This window comes from Equus asinus, chromosome 1, assembly GCF_041296235.1.
Source record: "Equus asinus isolate D_3611 breed Donkey chromosome 1, EquAss-T2T_v2, whole genome shotgun sequence".
Classification (NCBI taxonomy): Eukaryota; Metazoa; Chordata; class Mammalia; order Perissodactyla; family Equidae; genus Equus; species Equus asinus.
The window spans coordinates 150626876-150644002 of NC_091790.1; the positions used below are offsets into that span (position 1 = coordinate 150626876).

At 37.2% G+C, this 17127-nt stretch overlaps 1 protein-coding gene across 27 annotated transcripts in view; it reads left to right on the forward strand.

The window, feature by feature from the left end:
- HDAC9 (histone deacetylase 9) overlaps positions 1–17127 on the forward strand; it is an 866113-nt gene that overhangs the window by 655138 nt on the left and 193848 nt on the right. For 26 of the 27 annotated variants that reach the window (XR_011503369.1, XM_070509723.1, XM_070509733.1 and 23 more), the window contains one exon: positions 13228–13335. The exons of the other annotated variant lie outside the window; for it this stretch is intronic. Coding sequence is in view for 25 of the 26 variants with exons in the window: in XM_070509723.1 (XP_070365824.1) it covers positions 13228–13335 (108 nt within the window). In the remaining variant the exon portion in view is untranslated. The remainder of the gene's footprint in view (positions 1–13227; positions 13336–17127) is intronic. 27 annotated transcript variants of the gene reach the window in all.

The following is a 17127-nucleotide window of genomic DNA, read 5'->3' on the forward strand; positions in this document are numbered from 1 at the left end:
ACAGGTAGCTTAATTTCTATCATGTGCAGCTTTTCAGAGCGTTAGCTTTGTTTCGAGTGCCAATGATTGAGCTATGCTGGATGTGCTTGGAAAAGGCCCACATTCATTCAGGAAACTCCAGTTGAACTAGATCCATATGTAGCTAAAAAAAAATGTAGCTTTCTGATTGGGGGTAGTTTCTGGCTTCCAGCATTATCACAGATGATTTTTGTTTTCGGTATGCTGCAGAATAGAAAGTAATGTTGGAAACAAAACTGGGATTTTTTTTTTCTTAGTTACCGTTTACTGAGAGCTTACTGTTTTCATCATTGTGTGGTACTATGTTAAGCACTTTACACGTATTGACTAATTTAATGCTAATAATAATCCCATGAGGAAGGTGGTGTCATCTCCATTTTTTCTTGGGGCTTGGAGCAATTAATGAACTTGCCCAAGGTTTAACAGCTTGTAAATGGAAGTGGTAGTTTTCAAGATTTATAACTATAAAGTCAACAAAATAAATAAGGTGTTATTGCACTAAACCTTGATGATACCTTTGCCAAAGCTACCACTCAAAAGAATAGAATAAAGTGAGACTTTGTCCAAAGATTGGCTCCTTGGGGTCTCTGTTAGAAAGCTTATTAGAAAGCCTGACAGGGGGCCAGCCCAGTGGTGCAGCAGTTAAGTGTGCACGTTCTCCTTTGGCGGCCCAGGGTTCGCCGGTTGAGGTCCCGGGTGCAGACATGGCACTGTTTGGCAAGCCATGATGTGGTAGGCGTCCCAAGTATAAAGTAGAGGAAGATGGGCATGGATATTAGCTCAGGGCCAGTCTTCCTCAGCAAAAAGAGGAGGATTGGCAGCAGATGTTAGCTCAAGGCTAATCTTCCTCAAAAAAAAAAGAAAGAAAGCCTGGCAGTTTCTCCAAATCTTGGGGCTGTGGAAGCCTATATGTACAAACTGCCAGTGTAATACTTAGACAAATTCTTCGTAGTCATTCTCTCTTGGTACAACTTGTCTCAATAGGGCTAATTGATTAATAAAACTCCTAACACACCTTTCTAGCTTCACCTTTTCTTTCTACCTCTCTTACCCAAATAGACTTTTTTCTTTGTACAATTTGAAAGGAAAGTTCTTTTGCTATGAAATCAATGCTTCTCAAATTATCATGTGGTAAAGGAAAAGATTTTGTTTGTTTATGTTTTATTTCCTGTCTGTCACAGAGCAATACTTTTGTAAATGCAGTAAAAAAGAATCACTAAAAATGAGATACAAAAAAACATACAAAGTAAAAAACGATTCTTTTTTATTATATTCAACAGATAAAAATTATTCTAAACAGATTGCTATAAAATTTTATAAATGCTTGCTTGTGTTTATCTTGTTGTGCACTGGGAACACTCTCCAGACCACTGTGGTTCCATGGACAGCACTTTCACTGGTTCTTCATATGGTTGAATTTAAATCTGCCATCTTGTCAGTTGTCTCATATTTGTCCCGTCTGGTTCATTTTTTGTTTCTTTTTGTCTCTTCCTTTGGATTGAATATTAAAAAAATTATTTTATTTTATTTCCTCTATTGGCATATTAATTGTACCTCTATTTTTTTAGTTATTTCTGTAGCATTTACACTTTATTAATACTTATCACAATCTGCCTTCAAATAATATTATACTACTTCATGTATAATATAAGACTCTTAACAGCAGTTTATCTGCAATCCTCTCTTCCCATTCTATGTGCTTCTGTTGTCACACATGTGACTTTTACATGTGCCATAAACTCCACAGCAAAGTTTCGTTGTTTTTGCTTTTGATAGTCAATTATCTTTTTTAAGATAATGAACACAAGAATAAAGTCTCTTGTATATGCCTTCATTATTATCATTTTCAGCGCTCTTCACTTCTTTGTGTCAATCCAAGTTTCCATCTGGTATTCTACTGTTTTTCCTGAATGATTTTCTTTATCATTTTTTGTAACTCAGGTCTAATTGCAATACAATACTTCAACTGTTATTTTTCTGAAAAATCTTTATCTTTTAAAAATATTTTTTTTTCTTTTTTCTCCACAAAGCCCCTGGTACATAGTTGTGTGGGTTCTTTTTAGTTGTGGGTCCTTCTAGTTGTGGCATGCAGGATGCCGCCTCACCATGGCCTGATGAGCAGTACCATGTCCACGCCCAGGATTCGAAACGGTGAAACCCTGGGCCACCGAAGTGGAGTGTGTGAACTTAACCGCTTGGCCATGGGGCCAGCCCCTAAAAATATTTTTAAAAGATGTTGTTGCTAGTCTAGAATTCTGAGTTGACATTTTTTTCTTTGAAAACTTGAAGATGTTGTTCCATTGTCTTCCAGCTTGAATATTTTCTGCTAAGAAATCTGTTATATTTCCTATCTTTGTTTGATTTTATGTGATGTGTTTGTTTTCTCTGGCTGCCTTCAAGATTTTTTGTTGAGTTTCTAGCAGTTTGACAGATGTGTCTAGGTAAGGTTTTCTTGTTTGTTTGTTTGTTTAATTGATTTTTTGGTGGTTCTTTTTCCTAGTTATGCTTTGAATTTTTCAGATCTGTGGTTTCATTGTTTTGGAGAAGTTCTTGATCATTATCTCGTCAACATTTCTTTTGCCTTATTTTCTCTCTCTCATCCTTCCAAGAATCTAGGTACACCTGTGTTAGACAATTCAGGTAACTTGATTGCCTTGTGACCTCAACTCCCAGCCCCCCCCATTAACATTTATTCAGCATTTTTCTTATTATTAGTTTGGATGCATCATTCTTTGCAGCTTTTAGTATACTAAACAATAGAGTAAATGTAGACCACTTGTTTTTAACTTGTGTTCACAAACCCTGGAGGGCCATGAAATTATTAATTATAAAAGGCCCATAAGTTCATATGCACATTCAACATTGTCCATGGACTGAATAAATATTATGTGGCAAAAATATGAAGCTACAGGGGCTGGCCCCGTGGCCGAGTGGTTAAGTTCGCGCGCTCCGCTGCAGGCGGCCCAGTGTTTCGTTGGTTCGAATCCTGGGTGCGGACATGGCACTGCTCATCAAACCACGCTGAGGCAGCGTCCCATATACCACAACTAGAAGGACCCACAACGAAGAATATACAACTATGTACCGGGGGGCTTTGGGGAGAAAAAGGAAAAAATAAAATCTTTAAAAAAAAAAAAATATGAAGCTACATTTTCAAATGCATGTACGCATTGCTGCAATTAATATGCTTCAAATTAATTTAAAATAGTTGCTGAATTAATGATAATTTTCACCACTATGTATTTTCTCAAATAACAAATTTTAATAATGCAATAAAACTCTCTGTACTGCTCTGAATATTTTTAACATTTACTTGAAATGTTAACCTTAGCATCCTTACTCTAGTCTTATCCTCAGGCAGAGACTAGAATCCTTTATAAACACACCCCCTTGAGAGTTAGAGTAGTTACCTTCTACAACTGCCCCACCCTCAGAAATCTCCTTGAGTTAGGTTGTGATCATTGCACACAAGAAATCAACCGAGCCAGTTCCTCTGAGATACCTTTTTCCCGTTTCTTGTTTTACAATTTTCAAACTTTGTATAAAAATAAGTCATTCTGGACAGCAGAAGTTATGTACTGGCAGCACAGGAGCCATATTTAACACAAAGATTTCTTTTAGCCTGGCTGGGAATTTTTTTTTTAAGAGTGAATTCTTCTCAATATTTAAGATGAAAAATTATGCCCAAGACCCCACCTCATTTACCTTACATTACATTACATCTACATTACCAGTCTAACCCCTGGCGTCATTTGAACACATGGCTACTGCTTTATCCCAGATTGGCATCACTTGTATATGTGAGTTTCTTCAAGCTCTTTTTCTGTGCTTTACCATGTTCATGGATTCTACTTGTCTATATTGGTCATCAATCCCTTTAACACTAAGAAAATTCTTTACACCCTTGTTAACATTTAAGTTGTACCTGCTGCAGGTCTGAGGAAGTATTTAAGGAGAAGATTGCTGTTGTTATCACTCTTTTTAAACTATAAATTACATTAAAAAGGTATATTATCCAGTGACAAATGTATCTATGGACAAAACTTACTTGAAACTCTGATTATTTTGTGCACAGTATGTCATACTATTATTTTGCTGTTCGTTTTTACATGGTCATTCTCAGAGTAAACAATAAAAAAACAAAGAAAAATCTTAAGGCTATTAGGTGCTTACCCAAGAGGTTTTCAGAAGCAGAGAGGCTTCTGAATAAGGGAGGGGGTAACACTCAGGAAACATCTTCATTTCTTGCAAAATCATGATCATGGATTTTTGATCATTTTAATTCATGCTCCAAATCCACAGTGGAATAAAGAAACTGAAAACAATGGTTTTTGAAATATTCTACCCAGCTCTCAGATGCTCAGAATCTGTTTCAAAGGAGGTAAACGTTTGGAAGGGTAAGTATACTCAGAAACAGCACTTCCATATTTGCACTCGACAAAATGAGTCAGGGCCGCTCAAAGGCAGCAGGCTATCCATGTATTCCCAGCCTGCCGTGTGCACAGGGACCAGCCTAACAGTCTCAGGAACAACCGTTTGTCAAGGACCTGGCTTTTAATAGGTAGAAATTGTTTCTTTCTTTCTTCCTTTCTTTCTTCTTTTTGGTATAGAGGCCAATAATCATGTGATCCTTGATCTTTTATTTTGCAACTAATATTATATAATTATTTCTTTTTTGAAATCATTAGAAGAAATTTCAGTCCCTTTCTTTGATGTATTAAGGAAAGATAAGTTGAACTTGGAGCAAAACAGTGGGAAGAAGTGTGAAAGGTTTTTCCTGGCTCTGTCACTAATATCTGTGAAACTTAAGAGACTGAAAAGGGCAGAACAATATTAAAAATAAGTTTATATTATTGTTGATTCTATTCAGGAGGCAGAATTATTTGGAGAAATTCAGGGAAAGAACAATGTTGATAAAAAAATTATTCTTCATTCTATTCCAAATAAAAAGCAAGAGAAAAAGCACAACTTTAAAAAAGTAACAATGAAAATATAAAGTGTTTTCCTCCCTGTTCTTTCTCTCTCCTGTCCTCCTCCATATTCTCTGGGCTCTCTCTCTGCTTTCTTTTTTGCTTCTCCTTCCTTCTTTCTCTATATTTTCCTTTTATTCTAGCTATATTCCATAAAGGATTTAAAGCAGTTTTCAAAACAAACAAACATGAACTGTATGTGTGTGTTTTTAAAGTAGTTGTGGCAATCAGTTAAAAGTAAAAATACAATGAGCCAGGAATGAGATTAGCATATAAAGTGTGTACTTTAGTAGCTACTACTTTTACTAGAGAAGGACCACAAATTTGGCCTTGAGATTTCTAGCAGCCAATATGAAGAAAGCAGCACTGTTATTTACATGGTTCTCAATGTCTCTAAGGCAGGATTTCTCAACCTTGCCATTAGTGACATTTTGGACCAGATGACTGTTTGTTATACTGTTCTGTTGCACTCTAAGATATTTAGCAGCATTCCTGGCTTCTCCCGAACAGAAGCCAGAAACACACCTGTCCCTCAGTCTTGACAACCAAAAATGTCTCCAGAAATTGCCGAATGGCCCCTGGGGGACAAAACCACCCCACTGAGAACCACTGCTTTAGAATAATGGCAAACAAGTTACAACACTCAGGAAAAGCCCAACTATTCCAGATAACACTTGTAGCATTTGCATTTTTTGACTATTTTAGCAATCTTACGTTGTAGAAGTTCGAAACCTTTAAAGGTAAAACATTCGTGTAGGTCTTAGCTGATTTATTTCATTAGGAAAATCTTTGATTCTACAAATATGATTAGAATCTGTTTTTTAAAATCATTGTATTATTTATTTAGTTTTTAGATTTTGATTTTACTAGCATAAAAATCCATTTGGGTTTAGAACTCATACTCTGTTTTTCTGGGTTCTCATTCCATCTTCACTAGTTACTGGCTAAATAACCTCTGAATTTCATATGCTGAACTGCTTAATAATAGCATCTATGTCAATGATTGTTGTAAGAATTGTATGAGTTAATATAGACACAGAGCTTTGCACAGTGCCTGGATCTTAATATGTACTCTATAATTATGAGATGATAACTATTATTGTCATTATTACTTATATGTATGTTAAAGACCAGAACTTTATAGAGTAGGGGAATATATAACAATAAAACTGAAAACCTGAAATGTCCATATTAGTTTTCTATTACTTTCTCTATATATTTCCTGAGTTGCATTCTGCTATAATTCCAAGTGAATGAATCACATTTCTACCATTCATATTCCATGTCATGTTTGATTCAGCACTGCTCCTTATTTTCTTTCACTGCTAGTAAGAGAGATTACAACATAATGTTCTTCTTTCAGATTTGGATAGTATTATCTAGTAGCTAAGTTTTTATAAATAGACCTGTAACTAGTGCTTTTTTGGCCCTTACACTCCCTCCTATTACAGTTCCTCAATGTCTCCGTGGAGAGAGTCTTCCTAATTATTTTAGGAACCTCAGACAATGACTAGGATGACTAATTTCTATATGCTTATGAATTACCAGAATTTTTCCCCATGTTTACTGTTCTTTTCTTTCCCTTTTTTTTCCTTTTTAAAATTGATGAGTCCTGCTGCCACTGGTGATTATTCTGGGGTTTTCACATTGCCAGTTGCTCTGGATTTTCTGAGATCCACAACAAAGTGGAAAGTGTGTCACTCTGCCTCTTTTTTTCTCTTTGGTAAGGAAAATTGGCCCTGAGCTAACATCTGTTCCAATCTTCCTCTGTTTTATGTAGGATCCCACCACAGCATAGCTTTGATGAGCGGTGCTAGTTCCAAGCCCAGGACCCGAACCTGTGAACCCTGGGTCACCGAAGTGGAGTGCATGAACTTAACCACTATGCCACCAGCTGGTCCTACTCTCCCTCTTTTAACGTTATAATTTTTCAAATTGATGCCAAAATGTTTTACTTCAATCTCATATTGTTTTTGTTTTTTTCTTCTTACAGTATTTAAAGTGTATTGCCTATTCCAGTTTTTACTTACAGCCTTCTCTATCTCTTTACCCCTTTCTAACTTACTAAATAGAACAGGTCTCTGGGAGGACAGGCTAGGAGGATGTCCGTGCCAGACTCTGTACTGTCTTCAGATTTGTGCCTCCTCTTCTGATGACTCAATCTTCTTTATGGGCCAAGCTTGTATAATTCTCTACGCAAAAGCATATTTCCACCCTATCTCACCATGTTTGTTGGTTCCTCACACAGAAAGACATTTTTTTGTGGGACAGCCTCACCTAACATTTCCAAACCTCAGTTTTGGACACATATTGGATTCAGACCCTCCTTCATATTTATAAAGTGAGTTGAACTTTTGGAAGAGTATTTCAAGATTGATAAATTTTAGTTCTGGCAATAAAACAGGGCCTCTGTGGACATGTTACTCAGCAGACTAGTAAAGCTGCCTTCATGTTTTGTACATTAGTTACATTGTCAGAAATATTTCATAGTTGAAAGCATACTATTTTTTTAGAATAGTACATAAGCAAAAGCTTGGTAAACATTCCATATGAATTCTGAGGGGGGCAGTAAATTGCTTATTGCCACATTAATTCTAAAATACAATTATATACCACTAGCCATGTATGCAGCATATTCTTTGGAACTTCTGCCCAGAATCCTGGCTAGATTTTTTTTCCTGTCATCCGGCAGAGCAAATTCTTGACCTTGAAAATGGGAGACAGAATTACCCATGCTCACTCATATGTGTGATAAACATGCTCTTTCTTTTTCCCCCTAATTACACTGATCTCCAATTAATAATGTCAGTCTCTTCAAGTTTGAATAGCTTCCTTTCAGTTTTAAAATTCTGTCTCTTCAAGAGCAGCTTATTATTGGATACAGTCTCTTTAGGTAAGTGTTCAGTCTTTCAGCTTCCTCTCCCAAGATGGCATTTGGGTATTTGAGGGAGGGATAGAAGCCTGGTAGTGTCCTTGGGTATTCATGCTGTCCTCTGAATATTTAGGTTTTCGTGGCAACCTCCCTGATTCACCTGATTGTTCCTAATCTCCCAGCATTTGAAGCTGAAGTCAGCAGCTGATATTCTCCTGATTTCTGGTTTCACTGCAAGATGGAGCTTGGTGGGACTCCCAGGCTCCAGCAGCCTCACCTCAGCTCTTTGGTGCTGGGGTCCCCCTGAGCCTCCACTATGGACTCCATTTGGCCCCTACCATAGTTAGTCCATTTCAGAGACTTTCCATTAGCATAACCTTAGAGGATGGTGGGAACTTGAGGCTTCCACTCATATTACACAGGACCCGAGAGCATCTTAGGAATGCTTCATTCTGACCATCCATTTACTTTTCACACTACTCCACAGACTTTTTTATGTGATGCCTATAGTTAAGTGTAGACACGGGCTGCAAAAGACCCAAATGTAAATAAGAATAAAGACTTACTCCAGCTGGCCCCATGGCTGAGTGGTTAAATTCGTGCTCTGTGCTTTGGAGGCCCAGGGTTTTGTTGGTTCGGATCCTGTGTGTGGACGTGGCACTGCTCATCAGGCCGGGCTGAGGCAGCGTCCCACGTAGCACAGCCAGAAGGACCTACAACTAGAATATGCAACTATGTATTGGGGGGCTTTGGGGAGAAGAAGAAGGAAAAAAAAAGACAGACTGACATTATTTTGTCAATTTACCTATGACATTTCCCTCTTCCTGGGATTTGCTCGCTTAACACTCTGCTTCCCCTGCTTCTGTTGCGTCTCTTTGGTTTGCCTTTCTCCAATCTTTCAAGACCAGAGGGATAACTTTTGGCTTTGTCTTTCTCTCATCATATCCTATCTGTAGTCTAGATCTGCAAACCCTATGCCTGGTTGTCATAGGTAGAAAACGTTTCTTCTTTGAACTATCATTCAGAGAAGCAGTGATAGCATTGTATTGGTGCTATCACCAACACAGGACTATAATCTGAGATCACTGGGTTTAGTTCTTGATACGTAAAGAAATTTGGAAAAAAATCCTCTTTCACCACAAAATTTGAATTTTTATGTGTATTTATGCAAAATCCTATTTTGAATGTCAATTTCCTTACATTTCTTTTATATCAATTCTAATTTCCCTTTCAGTTCATGTACCACTGCCCCCTAATAGGTGTGTGCATGCACGTCTACACATGCACACACAGACACTTATCAGGCAAAAGAATGAATCGGTGGACAGACCAAGGAGAAGTTCATTGGTGTATGGAAAGAAAAAAATGCCCATTGATTTTTGAAAAATTATATTTGTTCTAGTTTTAAGAATTTGCCTTGCATGTCTTAACAACTTTAGCAAGATCTTAGTAACTAACTAGTATAGTCAACAAGATTGCTTTCTGCTCCACTGCCATTTCTTTCCCCTGTCCGGGACTAATCTATTACAATTTACATTATTTTCCATATCCAGAGTCAGCTCTGTGCCACTCTCCTAATCTCTCTACCTTCAGCTTCCAAATGCTAGAGACCTGTCTTCTTACAGTTCTAAGCCCTTCTGGTCTCTACTTCCACCATTATTATTGCCACCTTAGCTCCTTAATCCTGTTTACGTATATCATCTAACTCGAATTCTTCTAGCTCTTTTCCCTTTCTTTTAAGCCTCTCAGTGTCCGATTCCATGCCAGGAACTACTCTCAACTGATAGAGTCAACCATCCTCTTTTAACTAGAGTTTTTTCCTACTGTCAGGAAGTCTTTCAGCAGTTGAAATCAGAGCTCTTATATGGAGGTGACCTTCTTGACGCCATCACTAATATAGGGAAAGGCTTTTCCCAATGTCTCCAACCAGTAAGAGGGACATGACAGAGAAATACTTTTTGCCATTGAGAACGGCAGAAAGTGGACATGGGAGTCTCTTCTAGTGACAGGGATTATCGTATGGAGAGTTGTTGAGCCACGCATCCTTTTTTTACTGTTGGAGCTCTTATTAAAACCATAATATGGCAAATACATCTGGGTAGTTTGGGGTAGCTAATTTTGGTAGGTAATGGCCCTGAAACACCATTTGGAACACAATGTCTTGGGAAAAATATAAATTGACATCTAAACAAGCTTTTGGGATATAACCTTGCTGGGGACTGAATTATGCCCTCCCCACCCCCCCCACCAAATTCATACATTGAAGCCCTAACCCCTGATGTGATTGAATTTGATAGGGCTTTTACGAGGTAATTCAGGTTAAATAAGATTATAAGAATGGGGCCTAATTTGATAGGATTGGTGGCCTTATAAGAAGAGGAGGAGAGATAGATCTGCCTTTCTCTCCACGTGCACTCACTGAGGAAAAGCCATGTGAGGATATAGTGAGAAGGCAGCTGTCTACAAGCCAGGAAGAGAATTGAATCAGAATTTCAACCAGAAACCAAATTGGCTGCACCTTGATCTTGGACTTCTCAGCCTCCAAAACTGTGAGAAATAAATTTCTGTTGTTCAAGCCACCCAAGCTGTGGCATTTTGTTATGGCAGCTCGAACTAAGACAAACCTGTTCATAAATTTAAAAAATTACGCATTTATGAATAGATTATATCCACAAAACATGACCATTATTACCATTTAGGTACAAACTAAGTGTACATAAAACATAGGTTGAAGTGGTATTTAGATAAATATTTTTTATGCTTAAATATAAGTAAATAAATAGATGATAAATTCTATAGCTTCCTAAAGAGAACCTGTTTAGAGATAAGCCTAAACTTTGGATGTGGTCAAAACCTCAAGCATTCATTGAGCATCTATGTGCCCAACACTCTTTCAGTCAATAACCTTATCCTTATTATAAAAGTAACCCCCCATACTGTAACTCTTAGCACCTATTACATAGATGGTACCCGAAAAGTATTAGCTGAATTAAAAAAATAAGTATCTTGCTATTAAAGGTTTATACACCAAAATTGATGGCACAGACACAAAGTATTATCTTTACAAGAATACCTTCAGGAAGATAGAACAATATGGACAGGCAGGTGGATGTCAGACAATGTTATTTGTGGCTATCTAATGCCCCTTAGTATTATGGTTAAAGATACATTGTTCTCAGCTGTTGGAATATTTTTCTAGTAAAATGTAGTATTTATAACTTTTTGTAAGGAAATTTTCTACTGCTTTTTTTTAAGAAAAAAAAAGAAAGTAAGTTTGCAGTATAGTTCAAAGTCAAGTAAAAAGGGATTTGGAATTGTATGTAGTTATGAGTCACCCATTAAGTCTTTTGGTATTTATTGATGTATTTTATGTTTGCTTGCCTTCCCAATGATTTTAAATCTGGTTAATGAGGACTTTCAATGGCATGTGTAGCTCTGTAATGGTTGAAAACTATGCAACACAATGTAAATGTTGGTTTTTATTTTTTAACTTAAGCAACCATCTTCCTCGAGGATATATCCATATGAAGCTCAAATAATTATATTGGCTCAGTAAGAAATAAAAATTTCAATTTAGAGGTCGAATGATTAGGTTCCAGTGTCCATTTGATGATTCCTTCACTTTTTAGCTGATAGTGTTGACCATGATGGTGTTGACTATGATGTGGGCTGAATGTTCTTAGAAAGCAAGGATTATTTCAGGAGTGTGGTAGAAAGACATGTGCTGAGGGCTCTCAGACCATCTGAGTGGCCTCTCTAAGCCACAGTGTGCTCATTCAGTAAACACTTATTAGGCCTCTACTATGTGCTAGGAATTACAAAATGGGCATAAGAGTAGCCAACATAGCAGTAGCTAACTTTTACTTATTACTCATTTAATCCTTACTAAAATCATATGCAGATGGTACTTTAAAAAGTTGCCATTTCACAGGTAAGGGAACCAAAGCACAGAGATGTTAATTAATTAATTACTCAATGTCATTCAGGTTTTAGTGGTGAAGCCATAATTTCAACCGGAGAGTTTGATTCCAGAAACTTCTCTCTTCACCTTTATAATTCAACATTATGCTGTTGTCGAGAGGATATTAACTTGCTATTTATTTGTTATTTATTGTTCTCATTTATTATTTACTTATTCATTGTTCTTGATAGCGTTTAAGTTGGTAAGGATCTCAAGCAAAGGTGTCTGAAAATTCTTGGGATACTGCATAGTGCATTGTGAATATATATTGCTGTTATTTATTGTATTGTTACGTGTCATTAGGACTCTTTAATTTCATTCTTCCTTTTTTAAAGCAAATCTTTATTTTAAAGATTTCCCCTCTTTGACCCCTTTGGGAAGTCTTGATATTTGTACAGTCACAAACTTTTTATTGCATTGCCTGGTGCTTCAAGTAATTTAAATGATCTAAAATTAAAGACTTCTACCATTTGATAATATTACCTTTTTTCTATTATTAAATATTTTATACATAAAAATATGCAACATATGTGATAATTGTAAACCACTGAACTTTTCTTGTCCTTGTCTGTATTCTCTCATTGCATGCGTGAAAAAGAGTAAACAGCATTTTATAAGGGTAAATTCAAATTATTGGTTCATGCTTTGTTTTGATAATGATGCTCTCTAGTATAGAAGCAAACATGTATTTTAATGGCCTATCCAATTTGAATTATACCAGTTTGCATGAAGACCTGCTGCCAAACTGTACTAAATGTTAGAAATTTTAAACTTCTACTTTGAAAATCAAATTCCTCCTTGCAATTGACTGGTGTTAATGTTTTAAATGTGAGGACCACACACTCCTTCCATTTATTTAGAGAACCTGAACTGTGGTTGCTCCTTCCTACTCGCTGACTGCTACTGTTACCTGCCTAATAATTGTCTTTGGCTCCCTGTAAACCTGCAGCCAGAAAGGTATTTGAATTTTCCCCCTCTAGCACTTGCAAATCCGATTTTTATGTATAGCTAAGTGCTCTTAGCTTTTAGTCTATCTACTACTGGGGCCTGGTTTCTAGCAGGCCTGTAACTACACCAGATCCGGCCTATGTAATGCTGTTTGTAATGAGAAATCTAAACAGGGAATGGCAGTGAGGCATGGCAGGAATGTGTTTCCATTGGAGAAGTCAGTGTAGAGAAAAAGTATAAGCAAAGCTGTGTCCAGAAGGCCTTTTCAGCTGGCCAAGACGGAAGACTAATGTTATTGTACACAGGCTGTTACCCTGCCAGCTCTTCCTCACAGATTTGCTTTCTTTCTCTCTTCCCCTCACCCCAACTCCCCTCCCCCTCCCTCTCTCCTTCATCTATTCCTTCTCTTTCTCTTTCTTCCTCCCTCCTTCTTCGGGCTCTGCTTACTGTTTGCTCAGGTGGACAGTGACACCATTTGGAATGAGCTGCACTCGTCCGGTGCTGCACGCATGGCTGTTGGCTGTGTCATCGAGCTGGCTTCCAGAGTGGCCTCAGGAGAGCTGAAGGTGAGGTCTGGGTTGCATTAAGTGTGGGAAATCCAGAGAAGAAGCTGAAACAGAGATGTTGTTGTTTGGGAATTGTGGGGAGTGTGGTGTAGTAATAAAAAGAAAAGGGCGAGAGGAAGAGGGCAAGGAGATGGCCGCTAAGGTGTGATAATAACTAGACTGTAGGTAGGTAGTAGCTGATCCTGCTTGCAGGGCCTTCCTCTCTTTGGGGAAACTCGTACTCAGGGCACTCTGGTGTGTATTTAAGAGCATAGAAATAGTGAGTAAAGCTATGGTCCAGGTTAAAAACACCCTTAGCATATTCATATCTGTCATGCCCTCCTGGGGTTCTCTTTTGAAGTGATTTAAAAAATATGATTACTGAGTACTATGTATAAGCTCAGAATACCACCCAGAGAGATGGGGGGCAGGGGAGAAAGGTAAATACCAGACGGGAAGGATTGGGAGGAAGAAGGAAATTGTTGATTAGAAGGGTAATGATCCAGAGTATGTTTTTCCATGAAAGAACTTCAAAAATGAGCTATGCTTTATTGTTCTTTTCTTTTTATGGTCTCTTCTTTTCTGCATCATATGAAAAGAACAATGTCCAAACCCCAAGGTTTCCCAGTCTAAACAATTTATAAAAGCCAGAGACCGGACAGATGTTGACATTTTATTTGGTATTTTAACAGAGCTATTTAAAGGTATGCCATGTGCGTCTTAAATGCAGTTGCCCCAATAAACTTTGTTGGTGCTAACATAGCTTTTTAATGCACTAGTTCACACACTTCATAACGAAATCTGGGCAGTGATTGATTTGGTATTTTTATCAGTTGTGGGGCTTAAGGGAAATATATTGTGACCAAAAACATAAGCGCCGTGAGTTTTGTTAATCTAAAATAAAATCTAATTAGGATTATTTTTCTTTGTCTAATGAATTTTTATTCAGTTACACCTGACTGTTCCACTTGTGATTAAAAATGCACAGTAGGAATGTGCACTTTACAGTGCATTGTTTGTCCCAGAAGTCTTTGCTTTTACTTTTTAAGAAGTCAGAACCTACAGAAATATAGTTTTGATGAGGTGAGCTGTATTAAAATATATATATATACATACATATGTATATACATATATGTATATATATACATGTGCATATTTATATGCCTTATGTGCAATTGACATGATCAGCAGCAGGACATTTATTGCTCATCTTAGAGGGTTTTATGGGGCCATTAACATGGTGCTTACTACTCAGTCTTTACCTTTGGTAACAAGCTATTGAAAAGAGGAAAGGAATCAGCCTTATGGAGAGGTTTTGGCTGTCTCCCAGTGGCACTTTAGGAATAATTCTTCCTGTGTGGGTATGTCACTTGTAGCATTGGAATATATTGACATTTTAGAAGAATATTTGAGGGTCTTATTTTCAAAAGGATTTATAACACAGACAGATAACAGCCAGACTACAATATTGTAATTTTTAAAAGTTTAGGCTGGTACAGACTCACTTGATAACAAAGAAAAATGATTATGTTAGCATTTATAATTTCTAATTGTTTTGATTTTCAGAAGTTTAATCAATAATTCAGAAATATTCTCAAGTAGAATACCCACATATAATGCTCAAAATCATCATCGCTATTAGCCTCACAGTGTGCAGAACTGCCACATGTATGTATGAGGAGTGTTGAACAGAAACCTAATTCTACTTTTTGGGAGGTAGTTATTTAAAATAGCCAATTACAAACAAAGTGTCAACAACATATAGTATGGTCATGCTGACCACCAGCTGTACCAACATTGACTCTTTATGTTAAGAACAAGAATTCATACAAATGCTTTTTCCCCTTTGGTTGAGAAATAGCAGGTGTGGTTATAAAATAAAAGAGAAGAATAGAAAAGAAAGTGCCAGCCTAAGAATCAAGAAATCTTGGTCCAGGCTCTGGCACTTAAATGCTGTGTCATTTGTGGCAAATCATTTAACTTCTCTTGGCCTCAGGTTCTTGTTCTGCACTGGTGCTGACATTCAGAGCTATTTGCAAATGAAAAGTTGATCTGATTCTCAATTATACATACTACAGCATATAAATAGCAGATATTCCAAAACTAATTTCAGTTTACTTTGGTGAATATTCCAGATTTTGCAGGCAGTTTATCTTTCTGATTGTTAAGCCCAAAGTGAAAGTCCAAGACAGGCAGGACCATCACAAAGGCACCAGTGCTGACAGGGTAAGAGACTGAACCCGTTGGTTGCTAATAATTTGGAGAAGGCTACGGGAATGCCATGTGGGAAAGGCAGCAGTTACAAATGGTTTGTGGCCACAGTGAAGAGCTGAGGTAGAGCCATGTTTAAGGACCTCTAGCTAATGAAAAATGTTACTTAGGGTCTATCTACTTGTCCCAGACTCCAATATGACAGGGCTGGTTCACCTGCCGGCCAGGAGCATTAACGCTCATGGCTGTGGAGATTTTCATTCAGATCTAGGAAGAAAATAGGGAAGCTTATTTGAGGTCACTAGTAAGTTATCCTCTGATAAAAGATGTAAAGAGAAAACTTTAGTGTTTTAGTGTTTCGTCTTTCATTTTCTACATCTGCATTCACTTCTTACATGTTCTACTCCATTCTCCCAGTAAATCAATAACTTAATGAAACAACAATGGCATATTATAATGCTACATTTTCTGAGACCGCACTAATTTTACTTGGAAAAATAGAGAAGAATTAAGAACTTTATTTCATATAGGTTGGTCCTGGAAGAGTGCTGCACTGAGAGGTGGGAGACAGCTGGAAAGAGGTCACTGAACTCATAGAGGATGGGGACCTTGGAGATAAGAAATGTGTACAAAAAAGGGAAAATGCCAAAGACAAATTTGATTACCTAGAACATTTGCTTGATGCTGGACTTGATCATGACCACTCCTTCAACTTTTGACAAGTTCTGTCCTTTCTTCACCTTAGGGATACTGATGGGTTGAAGGAATTAGAAGAACGAACCAGGCACAGGGAGTGGGTCTCATGTTGATGCTTAAATAGACCACACGCAGCAAACTACAGCAGTAAATTGGTGTATTTTTGGCACAGAATGGACATACTTAGTGGAGTTCAGTGGAAATTATGGGAACTTTCAAGCTTTTCAGGTTTTTAACAAGATTTAAAAAAAAAACCCATACATGGAAATTTCTCTAATCTATAGATGCCCAAATTGGCTATTTCTCAGATTCTAGTACAAAGGAACACAAATATTCTGAAAATACTGAAATGTTTGGTGTATTGGAAACTGTAATTGGAAGAATAGATATCTCAAAATGGTTTTTTTGCTTTCTAGGACATTTAAGAAAGTATGTCTGGAAATAGAAATATCTCTAAAAGATGAGCATTATTTTTCCAAGTTATAAATGGTTCAGTACTTGGTTGAAAAATGATGCAAACTATCATGTTGTACACCTCAAGTATATACAATTTTTATTTGTCAATTATACCTCAGCAAATCCAGAAAAATAGTTTAACATTTATCAAGCTTTACTATAAGGATTCATTTTGATGCTATGTTGGCAATGCTATAACGTCACTGTAAAAAGGTAAAAATTCCTTTAGCTATCTGGAAATTTTTGTCAAAAAAAACCCCTCACCTGATTATCTGAATGATGCATGGGTTTCTTTAATGTTTGAATGGTTATTGATGTTATGTTGATAATAATACCTGCTATTCATTGAGTGTCTACTGTAGACTAGGCAGTTTACATGTAATTTGCTATTATCTCACAAAGGCCTTTGAAGTAAGTACCACCAGTGGGATACCAGCTAAGAGACATCGA